The sequence below is a fragment of the Lytechinus variegatus genome, chromosome 19, assembly GCF_018143015.1.
Source record: "Lytechinus variegatus isolate NC3 chromosome 19, Lvar_3.0, whole genome shotgun sequence".
Taxonomy (NCBI): domain Eukaryota; kingdom Metazoa; phylum Echinodermata; class Echinoidea; order Temnopleuroida; family Toxopneustidae; genus Lytechinus; species Lytechinus variegatus.
The window spans coordinates 16,565,639-16,582,945 of record NC_054758.1 but is presented as its reverse complement, the minus strand read 5'-3'; the positions used below and the strand labels follow the sequence as shown (position 1 = coordinate 16,582,945).

Genomic DNA, 17,307 nt, shown 5'->3' with positions numbered 1-17,307 from the left:
TCTCAAACTTTCTTTGTTCGTATTCTTTTGATTTTTCTGCTTCGACACAAGCTTAATTGTTCCAAAGGTTTCATTTCTAAAGGACAAATATATTTACAGGTAATCTGGTTTCTTGCTTTTTACAATTCATATGGTACAGAATAGGCAGGACAATTCAATGATGTCAATAGTATAACATATAAATAAATATATTACAATTAGCATAATATCTATGTATAAAATTAATCTCTCACTCCTCTCCTCTCCCTTGTTCTGTTTCCATCTCTTTTCCCAGCTCCTCCATTCTTCTGTTGATCCCCATCCTTCTCTGTATAATTCATCCCCAGGAAAAGTGTTATCATGGAGAGCTATCTCTGACATAGCAACAAGCAATGTATGAAGACTTAATCCAGGAATCAATGACCTTCAACTCACACCATGTTAATGGCATAGGCATATCGCTTTATGAGCACACAGCAATGAACATGAACCAAAATTTGAATAGGCCAGATGTCAGTCCTCCCTTCAGGGAACCATTTCATGAAACAAATAGTCAGTGATTTTCACCAACTATTGCTACAAGCTACTGAAATCCTTGCATCTGATTGGCCGAGAGCAAACTAGTGAGTGAAAATCACAATCAAAACTTTTCCTGAAATGCATTCCACTTACCAAGAACTCCCATGAACTTTATACTTATGAGTGAGTCAGGCGTACAGCTAAGGTGGGAGAAATGGGCAAATATCAAAACAATTATGGCCCAAGAGAGCCTTTGTTTGATGATCTATCATTTCTCTTGTTGTTTACTCGTTAAACTGTGTATCATCAGGGTCAATTGCTGCTGTTTATTCAGTTCTTCCTTCTGCTGACTGATGAGGGCGTCCTTCTCCCGGATGGTGCTCTTCTGCTGCCGGCAATCGGTCTCAAGCTTCGACACCTGAAACAAAAAAGATAGCAAATATAGGAATCAAAGCATCCAATGGTTGATTACAGATAGGTGTCCTTTCCAAACAAAGTGTGATATTTTCATACAATTAAACCCAAATCAAGACTAAACAATACTTTTAGTCCTTACTTCTACTTTTCCTTATTCAATTTAATATCAACCAAAGGGTTTACTGAATGCACCAAGAGTGAACAATGAATTGATGCTCAATGGCACTCCAATTCATGCATGCACCTTTAAGCTACGTGCACCTAGCAACAAGCTACTCTTTTAAACGGTGATGTGTCATTTTCTCCTGCGACGATTGCTCCGAGCTTTATTTTGCAAAGATTAAGGGTCACGGTTTGCATTGCAATAGGGTTACATTTTAGGGTTAGTGTGAGGAAAGGGTATAGTGTTAAATCCAGAGTTGCAGTTAGTCTTCTGATTAGTGTGTGGAATGTATAGCGGAGCAATTGTCGCCGCAGCAAATGTCATGGAAACCCTTTTAGTGATCCTGATCAATGAAGGCAGGTGTTTGTCATCCACTTTATAAAATGAGTGTTGCTATATCAGGAAATCCTTTTGGAGTTTTCATGGCGGAGGGCTAAAGATTTTGGTACAAATGGCCTTTATCTGCACATGTCAGTCATCATAAGGGGCCCGCCTTACAAAGATTTACGATTGATCCAATCAATCGCAACTACTCTGTATGGAAAGCCAGCAACGTCAACGTCTAAAATACGTGTTTATACAAAACACTTTCGTGAAATGATGTGTATTCATACATTCAACATTTTCCTGACAATTAAATATCCTTCTGTTTCTTTTCAAAGGACATTGAGCAAATTTCATAAAGAAAATATTATGACACCGATGGATTTCCATATACTTGAGATTGAGCAGATCAATTGTAACTCTTTGTAAGACGGGGGCCCAGGTTTTAAATCCAGTCCCCGAGACTACAATAGTAGCCGGATTCACCTCGCACTCACAGAGATCACCCTCACCTCCTCCCTCTACCTTACTCCTCTTCCCTCATGCTCAGATAATACTTACAAACTCGCTTCAACCATCAAAAGACAATCTAAAATTCTTACTCACCTGCTGCGACAGTTTCTTTTTGGCCTGTTCGGCCTTCGCCAGCTCGCCTCTCAGTTTATCGATGGCCGCTTCAAGTTCTTCTCTCTCCCGCTCCGTCTTCCTCAGCGTTCTCTCCGTCTCTTTCAGCTCTTCCTGGACCTCACCAAGCCGACCCTCCGTCAGGTGGAGCTGCTTTACCGTATTCTTGTGCTGGCTCTCAAGATCTTCGAGTTGACCAAGCGTCCTAGGAAAGAATTAAGATGGTGTTTACGGAAAGTTGTTAGTTTTGGCATTTTATGTCAAATTCTTGGTTAAATTGTCTTAGGCAACTTGTCAAAAGTCACTTGTCTCCACCGGGAGATATCCTGCTATAATGATATTATGCGTCTTTTCATTGCAGATTTCTGACAGTCCCCATTGTATTGTCTACATTGTGACTATGATGACTCGTAAAGAAAAGCTGCTCGCAGGATTCCTGGCAGGAAAGATGCAGCTGTGACTTTAGACAAGGTGACAGAAGAACAGGGGGGCGTTTCATGAAAGGACTTGTCAGACGTTTTATCTGACAAGTACCAGTTTATCCGACAGTTACCATAGGAACAGTGCCTCTCAGCCAATCAGACTCAAGGAAAGATGTCAGATCTGACAACTTGTCGGATGAAAATATTGATGAAACGCTCCCCAGTAATTATCAGAGTCCTCACCTAGCTGTCCCAACGTCAGGTGGAGTTGCTTAAGCATACTCTTGTACTGGATCTCAAGGTTTTCAAGCAACCTTAAAACCATGTAAAAGAATAAAAATTTGTTAATAGTCCCCAAGGTTGGTATTCTCATTAGCTTACTGTGCAAACCCTTCACTCGGGTTAAGGGGTCTAAAATTGAAACAGCAAGTTGTAATTGTGCTAGTGTTATGTGAGGGCCTCCTATTTGATCAAAGTTTCAATCAGGGTCTGTGCCTGCAGACTATGTTCTCATAGGCATAGTGTATTTACCCAAGGTCAACTTAGACGAAAATCATTTCTGGAGTGCCAGATACCTTCCCATTCACCGAGCACACATATTTTTCAATCCTGCTGGGAAACATACTACACATTTAAATTCTATAACAACAATGACCATAATCTGATTATTCATAATGTGCTAAAGACATACATCGTATCGTGCTCACACATTATCATTACCCAGGTTATTGGTTTGAATCAGTCAATGCAGTACACAATGTATACACACATCCTCCACTCCCTGGGGAATATCACAGCCAGTCACCATTGCGGCACGCACAGGATTGTACAGTTTGGTAATGAAATGATAAGAATATGATAATACGAGACCACAATGAAGTCTAGTGGATACATTTTTGTAAGTTCAACAGATCTCTGTGGTAACAAAAAATGTTAGATATTTGATCACAACATACAGAGAAATCTCAAAGAGTTGCCTCAAATTTCCGGCTACTGACTGCAGCCATCCTCAGCGATTTGAGGACTGAGAGCGATACAAGCTTCTGAATGTCAATGACCCGATCATCGATCACTAAGGTCAAATCAAGTCACATGGCAGAGGAAGGTTGCAGTCAGTTAAGGAAAATTCCAAGGTAACTCTTTGAGTTTTCTTTGTGTTTTGTGAACAAAAGTTAAACATTTTGTTATTTTTAACCAACAAAGATGAACTTTCATGATCGTACTTACGTTTCATGTTTGTTTTTTAATGCCTCGCTGTGTTTAGTTAGCATTTCATGAAGCTCCAAGAGACTAGCTCTTTCCCTCTTCTCAGACTCCAGACTCTCTTTCAAAGTCTCTAACCTGTACAGTAAACAGATAATCATCATGTCAAATACATTATTTCAAAAATAAAAACCCCCAAGAAATGTCTGAAAAAATGAAAATCCATATATTATTGTTCGAAATAGACATGAAATGAAATAATGAATAGATGAAAATTTACTTTGCCCAAATGATCGTGCAGCACCAGATCGACGCGGCTCTATCCCTTCAATAGTGTGGCAGCAACTCCAATCTTTTAACATCTTTTGGTCTGACGCGGCCGGGTTTGAACCCCCGACCTCCCGGTTATGAGACAGACGCGCTACCAACTGAGCCAACAAGTTTGGTGTAGCTTATAAAAACATCTTTGTGTGTTAAATCAATTCTGAGGGATGTCTCTCTTTTTTGATAGCCCATATGACATCCACCATTTTCATTCTGTTTTGATTATTAAAGGCGGCATTCAGTTACAGCATTGCCTACAAATAAAGCAGACGCCATCTAAAAGCAAATATGTAGGTGAAAATCATTGGCTTTATTGTTATAAGCTACTGAAATGCTTGCCTCTGATTGGCTCAGATCAAATTTGTCAGTGAAAATCGCTGGCTATTGTTATAAGCTTGTGAAATCCTAGCATCTGATTGGCTCAGATCAAATTTGTCAGTGAAAATCACTGGCTATTGTTACAAGCTACTGAAATGCTTGCATCTAATTGGCTCAGAGCAAATACATCAGTGAAAATCACTCCCCAAAAGAAGCCTCACCTTTGACCCAGGTCAGCATGGGCGGCTGTTAACCTCTCGTGTTCCCTAGCAACCGCCTCCAATCTCTCAATCTGAGCCATCATGGTCTTCATCTCACCCATCATCCTCTCCTTCTCCACCGTCTTCTCGCTGAGCTCATCTCGATATTCCTCACTCCTCTTCTCCGATTCTTGGATCATGGAACGAAGCTTGCGGGCCTGGAAGACAAACATATATACGGTAGATGGGTATGGGATTGCGACATATAAACTGCAAGTGCCATATGTAGGAATTAAGATGATATCATGGAAACGAATGCAAGGAGAGAATTTTATGTAAAAAAAAAAGACAGTGATTTTCACTTTTTTTCAATGATTGTGATGATGATGATAGTGATGATGATGATTGTGATGATGATGGTGATGATGATAGTGATGATGATGATAATGATGACAACAGTGATGATGATGATGTTGAGAATGATGATGGTGGTGATGACGACAATAGTGACAATGATGATGATGGTAATGATGATGATCACGATGATGTTGAGGAGGATGATGATGATTGTGATGATGATGATGATTCTAATGAGATGATGATGGAGATGATAATCACTATAATAATGATGATGGTGATGACAGAGATGATGTTGAATATAGTAAATAAGATGTCGATGATGACAATGATGTTAATAATAAGCATTAATCAAACATATGATTCACTCCAATAATTTCCATAAGATGTTTATGTCAAAGACATACACCTGGAAACACAAATACACATTCACTTGCCCCCTTCTTCTACCGCTTCCCCACCCCTCACAACCTCCATCACAAGAAAGCTATCCATTACCTCGTTATCTGCCTGAGCCTTCCTGCACCTGTACTGGGCTAGCAGTCTGTCTGCTTGAGCCAGGGCCAAGGCTTTGGCCTCCAGGAGATCTTGTAGGTGACTCTCTTTTGTCTGGAAGATAAAGAAAAAAAAACCAAGACAATAATTCTTCAGATAGCAAGTATATGCAGTCTCATAAATAGATACAACTAAATTTTCAACATTCATATTACACATACGATGACCCACAGCATTTATATTGCGCCATATATCTGTTTAAAAACATTCATTTGCATAATGTCATTGGTAAACAAAGAGAAGCACACTGAATTTAAGAAAAATATAAATATACAAATATACATAACTAGAAAATATTTTAGACAAACATGTATTAAGATGTTGATGTTGCTGGCCTCCATAGTTGTAGTTGATTTGATCAATCGTAATTCTTTGTTAAGACGGGGCCCAGGAGCCCTTTACATAAAAACTTAGCATTGATTGTTGGGCTGTTTCTTACAACTGATCATAAACAAAAGTCAATGCAATCAATCGTAGAAATCATCCCCAAGATTTATCACTAAGTTTTGTGATACCTGGCCCAGTGTAAATTAGCATACAATGTACTTACAGCAAGTGCTGAGAGTTTGTGCTCATATACATCCATAATCTCTGATGCTTTGACGTCTTTCAGCTGTGATGGGAGGAAATGAAAAAATTGTAAACTTCGTACAGTCTATTTGATAAACAACAGAGGAAGCCGTACATCCAGACCTCTTTGTAGATTTGTTTAAACCAGCATTGTCTACCTTGGTAACCTTTGACCTTGTGACCTCTTCGTTAGAAACAAAACAAAATGAAAGGAAGTTTTGGATCCAGTAAGCTTGCATGAACCAGCAATGTCTGTCTCAATGACCTTTGACCTTAATCTCTAGGTTTGAAACAAAACTTAGAAAACAATAAATCCAGCCATCTTTGCATTCTAACTATAAGACAGTATAAACCAGCAGTGATGGCTTTTGGTGACGTTTGACCTTATGACCTCTAGGTAAAAAAAAATAAATGGATAATTACATCCAGACTTGTCTGCACTTGACTATGGTGACCTTTGGCCTCATGACCTCTAGGTTAAAAACAAAACAATGGATAGCAACATCCAGATTTGTCTGCATTTTGCTATGGTGACCTTTGGCTAAAACAAAACAAATGATTACTACATCCAGACTTGACTGCATTTGACTATGGTGACCTTTGACCTCATGACCTCTAGGTTAAAAACAAAACAATGGATCACTACCTCCAAACTTGTCTGCATTTGGCTATAGTGACCTTTGAACTCATGACCTCTAGGTTAAAAACAAAACAATGGATAACTACATCCAGGTATGTCTGCATTTGACTATGGTGACCTTTGACCTCATGACCGCTAGGTTAAAAACAAAACAATGGTTGATTACATCCAGACTTGTCTGCATTTGACTATGGTGACCTAGGTAAGAAACAATACAATAACAAAGAAAATCTTACATCCAAGCCTGTCTGCATTCTATCAATAAGCTTGTCTAGACCAGCGTTGTCTGTCTTGGTGACCTTTGACCTTGTGACCTCTAGGTTGGCTGCCATCATGGACATCTCATAGTTGTTGGTTTGTGACTGGTTGAGGTTATGGGGTGCTGCTGAGTCTATCTGATGGTCCTGGTGTGAAGTCTGGATATTGTAGGAGTTGTTAGAGGCGATGCATTCACCAAGACTGAAATTCAAAACAGGAATAAGAGAAGCAAAAGGTAAATAATAATGATGATGGTGATGATGAAGATGATGAGGATAATGAATAAGAGGATGATGATGTTGAAGATTATGTTGATATTAATAATAATAAAACTGCTACTACTGCTGCTACTACTACTACTTCTACTACTACTTCTACTACTACTACTACTACTACTACTACTACTACTACTACTACTACTACTTCTACTACTACTTCTACTACTACTACTACTACTACTACTACTACTACTACTACTACTCTACTACTACTACTACTACTACTACTACTACTACTACTACTACTACTACTACTACTACTACTACTACTACTACTACTACTACTACTACTTCTACTACTACTTCTACTACTACTACTACTACTACTACTACTACTGCTACTACCACCTCTACTACTACTACTACTACTTCTACTACTACTACTACTACTACTACTACTACTACTACTACTACTACTACTACTACTACTACTACTACTACTACTACTACTACTACTACTACTACTACTACTACTACTACTTCTTCTACTACTACTACTACTACAACCTCTACTGCTACCACTACTTTTACTATTTTTTACTATACTATTACATAAACTCATACACAGGTCACAAGGAAGTACACATAATTGAATATGGTGTCAACACCAAAGCTTGTTCAATTAGATAACAGGTCAATGGCTCCATTGGTACTCACATTATCGTGGGGAATTCTTGAAGCGTTGAAGCAGCCCTGATGAGCCTGAGACTAACATGGACTCTCTCCCTGTCCCTCGAACTAAGGCCATGTGCCATAAAAGGAACCAATCGATGATCCTAGGATAAGATCATATAATATAATAATAATCACAATCAGGGTTTCCACAGAAATTTGAAAACAGAATTCCATGACTTTTCCATGACTAAATTGCTGCTTTCCATGACTTCCCGTGAGTTATGTAGAATTTGGGATGTCACAAAGCTGGGACAAATGGAAATCATGAACACCAATTATAATAGCAGAGTATGAGAATTGCGAGACATGGCAAACTGGAAAGCTGCCACAGCCAAGAGATAAATGCAATTCCATGACCTTTCTGTGACTTTTTGCAAATTTCCCAAATTCCCTGACTTTCCATGACCACAAATTTTTCCAGGATTTTCCATGACTGTGGAAACCCTGACAATATAAATGATTACCCATACAAGGCATTTTGGAGACGATAAGTGACGAGTCACCCCAAAACCAACAATTACTTATCAAAAATGAATTATGTGATTCTGATTCAGCTTGAAAAATATATTCTTAGCTTTGCCGTGTTATACAGGGGTGTGAGCAAGAACAAATTAAAATAGCTGAAATTGCAAAAGCTCCTATACTTTTGTACTGACAAAAAACAAAGAATGCTGAAATAAGCTGACAATTAAGAACAAATATAGCTGAAATCAGCTAAATAGCTGAACTCTCACACCCCTGGTTATATAACTTGTCAAAATCAATCAACACACAAGTACTGGACTGAATGAAGAAGAAATTCAGCTAGAGCTTACAAAAGAATAGGGAGTAAACAAGGTTTGAAGTTTGCAGTTCACTCAAGAGTGAGATATACACACTGTACAATTTTGATGAATCTTCCAAGCAATCCAAACAAAAAAAAAAGAGAAAAAAAAATCTGGGTTCAAATGAACACTATCATTCAATCCGTTTTATCATTCGAAAAGAATATAAAGGATTCATTTCTCTCAGATTACTGTAAATGATATTTAAAAAAAAATATATTTTCTGTAAATGAGGTCAATGATGTTTCTCTTTAATTTTTATTCAAGATACAAATGATGTCTATATCTTAACATTCCATAGGGGCATTATTTTAGTTTTTGTTTTTAATTTTTTTATGAATGCTGATTTCGCGCCATGTTTTAGTTCAAACAAATTGCTTTCCTATGATGTTATTTATAAAAGGAATCTGCGCTTCATACATATGTTAATGCTTAGTTCATACTGTGTATCAATATCAATGTTACACTATATTCTGTCAATTTATTTTTGTTATGCATAGTGAAAAACAAAAACAAACAAATTCTTGTTTCTTATCTTTAATTCAAACTTACAACTTTGAATTTTGACAGTATGAAGCTGAAGGATTAATCTTTCAGATAAGCTAATTTCAAATTTGTACATTTTGAAGACCAAATACCTGAAGTAGTTGTATCAATGTAGTCTTGAGCTGCGGTACATTTGATTGCAACGTCACCATCAGGTCGACTATATGTAGAATGGCTCCTACCCCCGCGTCACTGTCAAAGAAGTGATATTACAGATGAAATCCAATTGTGGTATTCGATATACATGTACAAAATTAATTCTAACATACTCCAACAAAACTTTGGCAGTTTCATCCTATATTTCACTTATGTATTGATATTCATATTCTATATCCATGCTGCAGTTGCCATTTTGTGTCATTTTAATTCAAATGTATTGTATGTATTGTTGAAATTTGAAAATAAGAATTGAAATAAAGAAATATTGGGTGATTTCAATTTTTCGAAAATGACTTCTCAGGTTCAAGTAAAATGTTTAGAGTACATGAATGACAAGTAAAAAAAAAAGAACAAGTGGAATGCCTCTGGCCGTCTCACCTGCATCACGCGGTTCAATATAGCAGTAGTGCTGACTTTGAATACTACTCTAACTCGCACAAGATGTTCAGTGATACATGGTTACTCTTATGTCCACTTTTTATGAACTAGACCAATAAACTTACAGAGAGATGATGATTATTCAACAAAAAACCCCAACATGGCCAAAGTTCATTGACCTTACATGACCTTTGACCTTGATCATGTGACCTGAAACTCGAACAGGATGGTCAGTGATACTTGATTACTCTTATGTACAAGTTTCATGAATCAGATCCATAAACTTTCAAAGTTTTGATGGTAATTCAACTGATACACCCACTTCGGCCAAAGTTCATTGACCTTTGACCTTGGTCATGTGACCTGAAACGCGCACAGGATGTTCAGTGATATTTGATTACTCATATGTCCAAGTTTAATGAACTAGACTAATAAACTTTCAAAGTTATGATGGTAATTCAACAGATACCCCCGATTTGGCCAAAGTTCATTGACCCTAAATGACCTTTGACCTTAATCATGAGACCTGAAACTTGCACAAAATATTCAGTGATGCTTGATTACTATTATGTCCAAGTTTCATGAATCAGATCCATAAACTTTCAAATTTATGATGGGAATTCAACAGATATCCCCAATTCGGCCAAAGTTCATTGACCCTAAATGACCTTTGACCTTGGTCATGTGACGTGAAACTCATGCAGGATATTCAGTGATACTTGATTAACCTTATGTCCAAGTTTCATGAACTAGGTCCATATATTTTCTAAGTTATGATGACATTTCAAAAACTTAACCTCAGGTTAAGATTTCAATGTTGATTCCTCCAACATGGTCTAAGTTCATTGACCCTAAATGACCTTTGACCTTGGTCATGTGACATGAAACTTTAATAGGATGTTCAGTAATACTTGATTAACCTTATGGCCAAGTTTCATGAACTAGGTCCATATACTTTCTAAGTTATGATGTCATTTCAAAAACTTAACCTCAGGTTAAGATTTGATGTTGACGCCGCCGCCGCCGCCGTTGGAAAAGCGGCGCCTATAGTCTCACTCTGCTTCGCAGGTGAGACAAAAAAATGAGGGTGGTAATTAATTTCTTTAAAAGACAAGTCCAGCCCAACAAAAAGAATAAAAATTGAAAAATCCAACAAGCATCACACTGAAAATTTCATCAAAATCGGATGTAAAATAAGAAAGTTATGACATTTAAAGTTTCTCTTAATTTCACAAAAAAAAGTTATATTCACATCCGTGTCGGTACGCAAATGTGGAGACTGATGATGGTCACTCAGTATTTATTTTGTGTTTTATTATATGAAATGTGAAATATTCCAATTTTCTCCTTTTTGTTGAGTGAAGCTACGGTTGATTCCTCCCCTGAACATGTGCAATTAGCATTGTTTAATACTATATGGTTCAATCAAGTTGGTCCTTATTATCAAATCTATGAAAAAATGGAATATTGTATATTTAAACAATAAAATACAAAAGAAATAGTGAGTGAGGGAAATCATCAACTGTCTCATTTGCATGTCATCGAGTTGTGCATATCACTGTTTTAATGAAAAATAAGAAAAACTTTAAATTGTCATAACTTTCTTATTTTACATCCGATTTTTATTAAATTTTCAGCGTTGTTTGTTGGATTTTTCTCTATTTTTTCAAATCAATATTTTACTGGGATGGACTTGACCTTTAAGATGAAATACTTACCTCCAATCACAATCATCGTTGATGACCCTCGTCTTACTAACAGCGACCTGGTTGTTATCAAGCTGGTATTCTACGATTGACAGACAGGGGTCAAAGTTCATGACCCGACTCAACTCTGACCTCGTTCCCCCGTCACTGCTCAGGGGTAAAAGAGATCAGTCAAGGATCATCAGACTTTAAGAAAAATACATCTATATTTTTCTTTTCTGAAAGAGCTAAATGTCAAATAAGCAATGTCTCCCTCATTTTCATGATTTTATATCCAGTATCAGTGAGTCTTTTTTTAAAAAGAATTCTGAGATGCTTGTCATAAAGCCGTTTATAAGTTATGCAAGAACGGTGATCCTCTTTTGAGATGAGACACCTCTTATTTTCTGTTTTAACTCATTGCCGCCACAGACGTAATTTCCCCTGCCACAAACAATTAAGGGTGAAACCTTCAAAGACATAAAAAAGGGGTGATATTCACTCTTGAAAAAAGAAGAAGACATACTTAGGCAAGGGAGCTGAGCGAACGAGGGAGGGTGGTACCCCCCTCCCGAGGTAGGGACTTTTTATGGTACAATTTTGAGCATACTTGGAGGAGAAATTTGGGCTTGTAGATCTAGAGTCGACAACAACAAAAAAATCACAGGAACAAGATCCTACATCTTTATAAGATTGAAAAAAAAAACACAGGATCTAGATCTATAACAATAAAAATAGCAGGTCTAACTGTAGATCTATCCAATTTGGCGAAATAATAATCCAAGCTTAGAGCTTGGATTTTCATAAAGCTTAGATTTTCAGAATTGGGCAAAAATGAAGGAAAAACTTGTATGCCTTGCTGGAAAAAAAAAAAATCTGAAATTTGATTTAAATCGGAGGAATATCACCCCTGATAAACGTAACCTTCTTCCAAAGACCCCCAAAACATGAGAAACAAATAGTGAGCAAGCCTTTGCTGCTTGCTCACTTATACTGCTCATTATCATTATATTATTACCATTGAAACCATCATTAAAGTAGAAATATATTGAAAATCGTAAAAATAGAGAATCATATATCAAAATAAAGGAGAAAATAAGGATAACACGATGGTGTACATCATTTATCATGGAGACCGATGAAACTCAGTTAATTGATAGTTTAAAGTTCTCTCCCTGAATGCTTCAAACACGCAGAATTACGTCCGCAAAATTGGGGATTTTTTATGACGTCACTGAATGTACGAGAGGCGTGATTGGCTCTCCCACGTGAAGCTCCACTTGCATGCAAAACCTGTGAGGATACGTTTTCTCCTCATTGTCACTGAATACTTCGATCCCGAAATAAAAAACCCCCCATAATTTTATCTAGATTTGGATTTTCAAATTGATGATTTTGAGATGAAGAGAATGATGATGAAGTGAACAACACAGTCAGTGACATAGTTGGAGATAAATTGGGGGAATTACGCTGATGATGAAAATTCAACTTGCAACACGATCACAAGTCATGTACATGCCGATTCGCTACCAATTCATGCAGCTGGAAGTGCTAGCTACACAGCGCGGGCCAAATTGAATTCATGAAAATGAATAACCCCATCCAGACAGAGTCTATCATAAGAAGGAAAATAATGATATAACTGTACTTACAAACAAGTGAATAATCCGAACCTGAAGGCAAATCAACTCAAGGAATAGCAGCAGACGATATGGCATATGCACCGACAATTAACTTCATGTGGCTGGGATAGATTGTCACTCGTTCTGTTAGATATAACTTTTATCTCATTAATTTGACAAAATTACGAAACTCAGGGAATTATTTATCTATATAAAAATATAGTAACATCTCGTATCATTTTTTAAATTACAATAAAATCTTTTTTGAAGTAATACGTTGAGGTAAACTAAAATTACATGTAAAAGATCATCCCCATCATATGTGATCGTAAACAAACCATCACAACAACACATGCCGTCATTGTTTGCTCACCTTGACTGAGAGAATATATCTATGCACGTGTTGCACAGCTCTCATTCAGCAAGGCGAGCAAGGAAGGAATACCGGTACGGTACGTGCATGTTTGAGATGGTTTGTTTGCAATGACATACAAGCTACGCATGTTGGGCGATGATCTTTTACATGTAATTTTAGTTTACCTAAACGTTTTACTTCAAAAAAGTTTTTTTCGTAATTCAAAAAATTATAAGAGATGTTACTATATTTTTATACAGATAAATAATTCCCCAAGTTTCGTAATTTTGTCAAATTAATGAGATAAAAATTAAATCTAACAGAACGAGTGACAATCTATCCCAGCCACATGAAGTATATTGTCGGTGCATATCGTCTGCTGCTATTCGTTGAGTTGATTTGCCTTCAGGTTCGGATTATTCACTTGTTTGTATACAGTTATATCATTATTTTTCTTCAAATGATAGACTCTGTCTGGATGTGGTTATTCATTTTCATGGATTTAATTTGGCCCGCGCGGTGTAGCTAGCAAGTTGTAGCAGAAGCTGCACGAGTTAGTAGCGAATCCGCATGTACATGACTTGTGATCGTCATGCAAGTTGAATTTTCATCATCATCATCATCGGCGTAGTTCCCCCAATTTACCTCCAACTACGTCACTTTGTTGTTCACTTCATCATCATTCTCTTCATCTTTAAAATCATCAATTTGAAAATCCAAATCTAGATAAAATTCTGGGTTTTCTTTCATTTCGTGATCGAAGTATTCAGTGACAGTGTGGAGAAAACGTACCCACGCAAAAGGTTTTGCATGCAAGTGGAGCTTCACGTGGGAGAGCCAATCACGCCTCTCGTACAGACAGTGACGTCATCAAATTCCAGTCAATTCAGAGACCGATGCGAGGCATATTTCGGAGAGGCATTTTAGCGTTTATTAATCGGCGATTTACACCTTTTGTATTATTTTCGGTATTTTTGAATGACCCACTGATAATCCCCACATCATTACCTTTCCATTGATATATAATAAGACCACATTCATAATCGATACATCTCCTTTAAAGACTTTCAAATTTTAACTTTCTTTTTCTAACATTATCAGTTCTTGGCATTTGGCACCATGCAAAAATATTGTTTTTTGAATTTTGGGGGGCTGCTTATCACGATTTACTGCCTAAAAAACTGCTACATTGGACAAGCTTTAACACTTTCCAAGGCTCCAGGGGAGCGTTTCATCAATATTTTCATCCGACAAGTTGTCAGATCTGACATCTTTCCATGAATTTGATTGGCTGAGAGGCACTGTTCCTATGGTAACTGTCGGATAAAATGGGACTTGTCGGATAAAACGTCCGACAAGTCCTTTCATGAAATGCTACCCTGTTCTCTTTTAATTTCCAGGACCCTTTTAAGGATAAAATCATCTAGAGCACTCGGGCCGATTGCTCGAAAGGGTCTTTGCAAGGACCGTCTTTCGTGTCGCCTATCTTTTATGATGCGCCATGTGAAACGCATTTCAAATAAATCATCTGCAAACATATTTCATTCGTCCGCAAAAATAAACAAAATATTTGTTTGCAAAATGATGTGATATATCATAAAATTGTATAAATTTTGATTTAAAAGCAAGCTAACGAATCTTATTCTTTATCATAAATTTCAGAAACACTCCGCTTATAGCGTATCATAAAAGATGGGCGACACGAAAGACGGTCCTTGGAAAGACCCTTTTGTGCAATCGGCCCCTGATGTACTCTTTTCCCTGGTGGCACTTAGACACTCATCCAAGCTACTGTATTTTTTGTGTTCCTTGTAATAAAATATGCTCTTATGGATAGTGCTATTTGCCTATTATTATTATCATTATTATCATCATCATCACTATAACTACTATTATTACCGGTATCATCATTTTATCACAATTATTTTTTATCATTATTATCATCATAATTATCATCATCATCATCATCATCATCATCATCATTATCATCATCATCATCATCATCATCATCATCGTCATCATCATCATCATTATTATCAAAAGGATATTCATTAGAAGGCACATAACTCTTGAGATCTTGGTGAGTTTATGTTTGGTGAACGGACCCTCTAGCTCATCCAGGGGGAGGATTAATCCCGTTGCCATGGGAATAGTGACATCGGTACGTGGTGAAAGCTGCGTCACAAGACCCGAGTCTAACATCTCCTGGAAGAAGAATAGGAGAAAAGCATCGAGGTGAATGTCGGAAGTATCTACTGAATAGGTCTGTAAACTCCTGCATTCTTTTTGCCTCACAAGTTGTCATATTTTGATTTCACACCAAAAAAATACTCTGCAAACTTCGCTTCAACCAGCTACTACTCAAGCTTTATTCAGCTCATCTCATCTGGTTTACAGTCCTTTTCAGGACTTCAATCACTTTCAAGAAAAGAATTCTTCTCTTTTTCTCTGTTCATTCTATCTCGTCTTTCCATTTCAATTTTTCTGCCTATTTCCTTCCCTTCTTCATATTACACATGGTGAACCGTAAACCTTCTCCACATTACAAACTGCACCATGCAAACCTACAAAGCTCATCAAACTTGGACAAATTATTAATGAATTTGTTTTTAGTAATTTTGAAAAGTACCTTCTAACTTTAGTGTATTATTGTTTTGGTGTGTGTGTGTGGGGGGGGGGGGGTGGGAGAGAGGAGATAATATCAGTAATTTGCTTTCATATTAGCAAAAATTTTGCATATTTGATCTGACTAAAATTCCTGATCAGAAAATACTTGGTATTGACTGTGATTGCGCGAACTGCAAAAATTTGTTCAATTTTGACGAAATTTGACTGAAAAGATGTAACTGAGACATATTTTGCAATTCTTGTCAAATATAATGCTTCAAGTTAGGCAATTATTTGTTATATTTATATTTTTTTTATTTATGGAAGGACAACTTTGGCAGAGTCTACTTCGAGACAGTCATTTTCCATTTCAAACTATATAAAATTGAAATTCTGTTTTGTCATAGTAAATGTACTCAGCTAATACATGAATTTGTTCTTCAAAAGCGAATTCTATGAATTTTTACATGAAAAGATCCAAAACAAATTTTCTGTTTGATTTACCGCCGGTAAACAGAAAATAACTGTGTCTATGTACTGTATTCCTCTACAAGTAGTTTCTTTAGCGCATCATGGTCTCTCGCCTTTCAAACCGCTTGTCGTGGGTTCGAATCCTAGCATGTTTTCCTTCAGCAAGAATTTATCCACATTTTGCTGCACTCAACCCAGGTGAGGTGAATGGTTACCCGGAGCACTGGTGATGGTAGCTCGAGGTAAAGCTGGGGTAATGATAGCAGTTCTTTGTATCCTCAGGCAAAAAGTGCTTTATAAATACAGCTATTATTATCATTCTTTCTACAACCAACCTCATACACCTCTCGTAGTAGATCCAAGGCTAGCAGCGAGACTGTATTATTGCTCTGGACCGGACGTGAGGCCCACTTGATCACGGCAAAGAAGGCTTCTGATTGGTCCATTTCCTGATTGGTCGATGACATGATGCTACGGCAGATCGTTGGGCGGAGTCCCGACACACCGCAGAACGTCAACATCAACTCAAAGAGCTAAAAATATTTAACAAATGATAAAAATAGAGGAATAATTCCTAATTTAATTAAGTCCCTCATGAAAATTACTTGCCCCCCCTTGGAAAAATGAATTGTATCGTATATCCAATATTCAAAACATTTCTTATGCATTTCTTTGTTTTTATTTTTTCATTAATAAAATATATCAGCAACAATAGAATAAACACTATTCATATTGGATTTGTGCATACATTTAAATCATTTTTGTCGTTTTTTTGGCACATTCTTTGGCCTAATGTGCTTATGTTTAACTATACCTGTAGGTGTTATGCGTATT

At 37.1% G+C, this 17,307-nt stretch overlaps 1 protein-coding gene across 2 annotated transcripts in view; it reads right to left on the bottom strand.

Moving 5' to 3' along the window:
* LOC121405880 (protein CIP2A homolog) overlaps positions 1–17,307 on the bottom strand; it is a 30,227-nt gene continuing 12,920 nt past the window's right edge. For both annotated transcript variants that reach the window (XM_041596867.1, XM_041596866.1), the window contains exons 10-21: positions 16,809–17,006; positions 15,444–15,600; positions 11,452–11,596; positions 9,289–9,388; positions 7,809–7,927; positions 6,852–7,074; positions 5,956–6,018; positions 5,349–5,459; positions 4,515–4,711; positions 3,676–3,789; positions 2,009–2,231; positions 1–916 (exon numbers count right to left, since the gene is read on the bottom strand). In XM_041596867.1, coding sequence (XP_041452801.1) covers positions 767–916; positions 2,009–2,231; positions 3,676–3,789; positions 4,515–4,711; positions 5,349–5,459; positions 5,956–6,018; positions 6,852–7,074; positions 7,809–7,927; positions 9,289–9,388; positions 11,452–11,596; positions 15,444–15,600; positions 16,809–17,006 — 1,800 coding nt within the window. In that variant the 3' untranslated portion in view covers positions 1–766. The remainder of the gene's footprint in view (positions 917–2,008; positions 2,232–3,675; positions 3,790–4,514; positions 4,712–5,348; positions 5,460–5,955; positions 6,019–6,851; positions 7,075–7,808; positions 7,928–9,288; positions 9,389–11,451; positions 11,597–15,443; positions 15,601–16,808; positions 17,007–17,307) is intronic.